Below are 3,071 nucleotides of genomic sequence, written 5' to 3' on the forward strand. Positions count from 1 at the left end.
CTCCTCGCCCCCGCTGTCTCTCCCATTACCCCTTTAACCCCTCCCCGTTGAAGCCCTGATAGCATCCGCCCTTAGGGCTTTGGAACGCTTAGTTAAGGACCTCCTGGAACGCCAGCAGCGCCCCCAGGATTGCACATTACAGTTAAAGTGTTGTCGCTCAGTCGTGTCCGACTCTTTGCAACCCCATGGACTGTAGCCCTCCAGGCTCCTCTGTCCCTGGGATTCTCCAGGCAAGAAGATTGGAGTGGGTTGCCATTTCCTTCTCCATTACAGGTAAGTCTATCACATCAACTACCTTCTCGCTCTTTGCCTCTTACATTAGACTCTCAACGTCCTATTTTGAAACTCGCTGCTTAGCTTTCAAAGTCCGCATCAGCCACTTCCCTTCTTTACTGGATTCAGGAAAACACTTTCCTGAGCGCCACCTTGACATCCTTGTTCCGCAGTGAGTAGATGAGAGGGTTCAGGGTGGGGCTGACTGCTGTGTACAGCACGGCGACAACTTTGCCGTTTTCCAGGGAGGAGCCGGACCCCGGGAGGATGTAGGTGTAGATGACGGTGGAGTAGTACAAGGTGACCACCAGGAGGTGGGAGGAGCAGGTGGAGAAGGCGCGCTGCTTGCCCGCGGCCGAGCGCATGCGCAGGATGCTGGCGATGATGCAGCCGTAGGACGCCATGGTGAGCAGGAAGTTGACCACCCCGAAGTAGACGTCCGCGACGACTATCATAACGTTGTTCAGCGTAGTTGGGCTGCAGGAGAGCAGCAGCAGCGTGGGGACTTCACAGAGAAAATGCTGGATCTGATTGGGGCCGCAGAATGTCAGCCTTGTCATCAGGCCTGTGTGCACGGACGTGCTGACTGCACTGACAGCCCACACGCTGCCGGCCAGCAAGACGCAGACAGGCCGGCCCATCCGCGAGCTGTAGTGCAGCGGGCGGCAGATGGCCACGTAGCGGTCGTAGGCCATGACCGTCAGCAGCAGCAGCTCGGCCCCCAGAAACCAGGTCAGGAAGAAGAGTTGAGTCATGCATCCCTGGTAGGAGATGGTGCCACCCTTGACCACCAGGTTCTCCAGCAATTTGGGGAGAACTGTAGACGTGCAGACAATGTCTAAAACAGCCAGGTTGGTGAGAAAGAAGTACATCGGGGTATGGAGGCCTGGGGGCAGGCTGATGGCCGTGACAATGAGGGTGTTCCCTGCAAGAGCCCCCAGGAAAAGGAGGAGGAACAAGACCAGGAAGAGACCCCGGAGCCCAGGCTCCTCTGAGAAACTCTGCAGGGCAAACTCCTCCACAGATGAGTGGTTGTGTGTGTCCACGTGGTGTTCGAGCCCTTGCAGCCTCTGGGACACAGCCGGCCTGGCACAGGGAGACATGGGGTGGTGGGGCAGTGCTGCAGATAAGTTTGCTGTTGGCAGCTTTGCTGCAAAAAGCACATAATTAAGATATCGGCCAAGGTCCCAGCACCCAGGGACATTCAGGGAAGTTACTCCACTCTGCCCACAGCCTGGTGGCCCCCATCAGCCCCACAGACACCCTGTCTCACGACAGCCTCCATCACTCCCTGGACCACACAAAAGGGAAGTCTGAGTCCTCCTTGCTTGGTTTTGAACACTTCCTGCAGCATCCAGAGACGTGGAAGCTCTCTATTGCATGCTGGGCCCGTCACTGTGTGGGGAAGTCCCCATCGAGCCCGGCACAGAACTCAAGATTCCCAAAAGGAAAACCTAGTCAGCTGGGTCAGGGCTCAGGGAAGGGAGGGAAGTTTTACCCTTGCCAGCGGCAAAATGGGTGCTCACGGGGGGAGTACAGGGTCTCAGAGGGGAATGAGCGGCCGGGGGCAGAAAGGCTCCAGCTCTTTGGGGAAGGTCACCCTCAGCTGTTGGAGTCAGCTGTGAATGGACCTGGCCACAGCCCATTAGTTGCAACCACAGCTGCCCAGCCCTGCCTGGGCTACTCCTGGCTGCACCCTCAGGTAGGGCAGACTCAGGGAGACTGAGGAGTCTGTCTCACTGGGGCTCGTGGTTCTGACTCCATCCCCCACTCCCCAGCTGGATGAGGGTCAGGCTGGGCTGGGGGCTGGGACACAGGAAGGAAGGACACACACAGGTCACCGTGGCCACAGGACACCCAGCTTACATGCTAACCCAGCACCCTGGCCTCCCCCACAGCCTGGCACACCTGTCCGCCAGCCCTCTGGGACCACCGGACCTCCCTGAGTCCAGCTCAGTTGAAGTGACCATCTTCCTTGTGCCCATGAGCAGTTAGATCAACGCGTTCAGGGGAAGGGAGGCCACCGTGCCTGCCTCCCTGGTGCCAGCCCCAGGCACCCCCAGGGGATGTGATGACCTGCCCTGGGGGGTCAGGAGGGCTGAACCTTAACCCTACCTGGAAACAAGTGTCAACAACACAGGAAGGCTTGTCATTCCCCGGTGGAATACAAGCAAAGACATGTGATTTGCAGACCTCTGTCCTCAGCCGTAATCTGTGGTGAAGCTCCAGGGCAGGGAGGCGCTGGGCCCCCTGGCGGCCTTGCCAGCTACCCCTCTCACCCTCGCTGCCCTCACCCCTGCAGAGCTGAGGTGCCACCGAGTTGCAGGGCAGGTTCCCGCTGCTGGTCACTGCTGGCCCTGTCCAGTGCCACACACCACACACACCCCTTCTTCGCAGTCACCTGCCATCTGTAGGCATGAGCCCCCAAAGCCCCCTCTGGCTGCACATCTGAGCCTCTTGGGTCCCCTTTGGCACCCCAGGTGCCTGTCCGCCTACGTTGGCTGGCTGCCCACCAAACTTCACCTCTGATTCGTGGAACCCCAGCTGGGTCAGGGGCCTCAGGGCCTGGTTTCTCTTAAAGAGCTCAACCTGTTTAGAAACCTAGCCACACTGCTGGGTTCCTTCCTCCTACTGATCTGGGACAAAGATAGGTCACAGACAAGCAGATGTGCTGCAGGCTCCTGGGAGCGTTACAGTTCAGGCTGGGCTGGTAAAAGATAAGCAAAGCAATTTTGGCATCATTTTTTCCACAATAAAATAGGTCAGGACAAAAACAAATTGTCTTTTGCAGAAACATC

General features: G+C 58.0%; 1 protein-coding gene across 1 annotated transcript; it reads right to left on the minus strand.

Annotated features, from left to right (window-relative positions):
- Positions 1-314: 314 nt before the first annotated feature.
- On the minus strand, positions 315-2,704 carry LOC104984101 (olfactory receptor 13A1-like). Its single transcript, XM_010833714.1, has 2 exons — positions 2,389-2,704; positions 315-1,359 (listed from the first exon to the last, which is right to left on the minus strand). The coding sequence occupies exons 1-2, from the start codon at positions 2,451-2,453 to the stop codon at positions 399-401; spliced, it is 1,026 nt and encodes a 341-aa protein (XP_010832016.1). The 5' UTR covers positions 2,454-2,704; the 3' UTR covers positions 315-398.
- Positions 2,705-3,071: the final 367 nt, after the last annotated feature.

This window comes from Bison bison, unplaced genomic scaffold, assembly GCF_000754665.1.
Source record: "Bison bison bison isolate TAMUID 2011002044 unplaced genomic scaffold, Bison_UMD1.0 scf7180017863875, whole genome shotgun sequence".
NCBI classification, from domain to species: domain Eukaryota; kingdom Metazoa; phylum Chordata; class Mammalia; order Artiodactyla; family Bovidae; genus Bison; species Bison bison.

Bases quoted from the DNA above. Each gene is read 5' to 3' on its own strand.
- LOC104984101 (XM_010833714.1), bottom strand. From the start codon at position 2,453: ATGTCTTTGCTTGTATTCCACCGGGGAATGACAAGCCTTCCTGTGTTG. The intron at 1,360-2,388 runs GTAGGGTTAAGG...TCCCTGTGCCAG, and splicing joins TTGTTGACACTTGTTTCCAG to GCCGGCTGTGTCCCAGAGGC.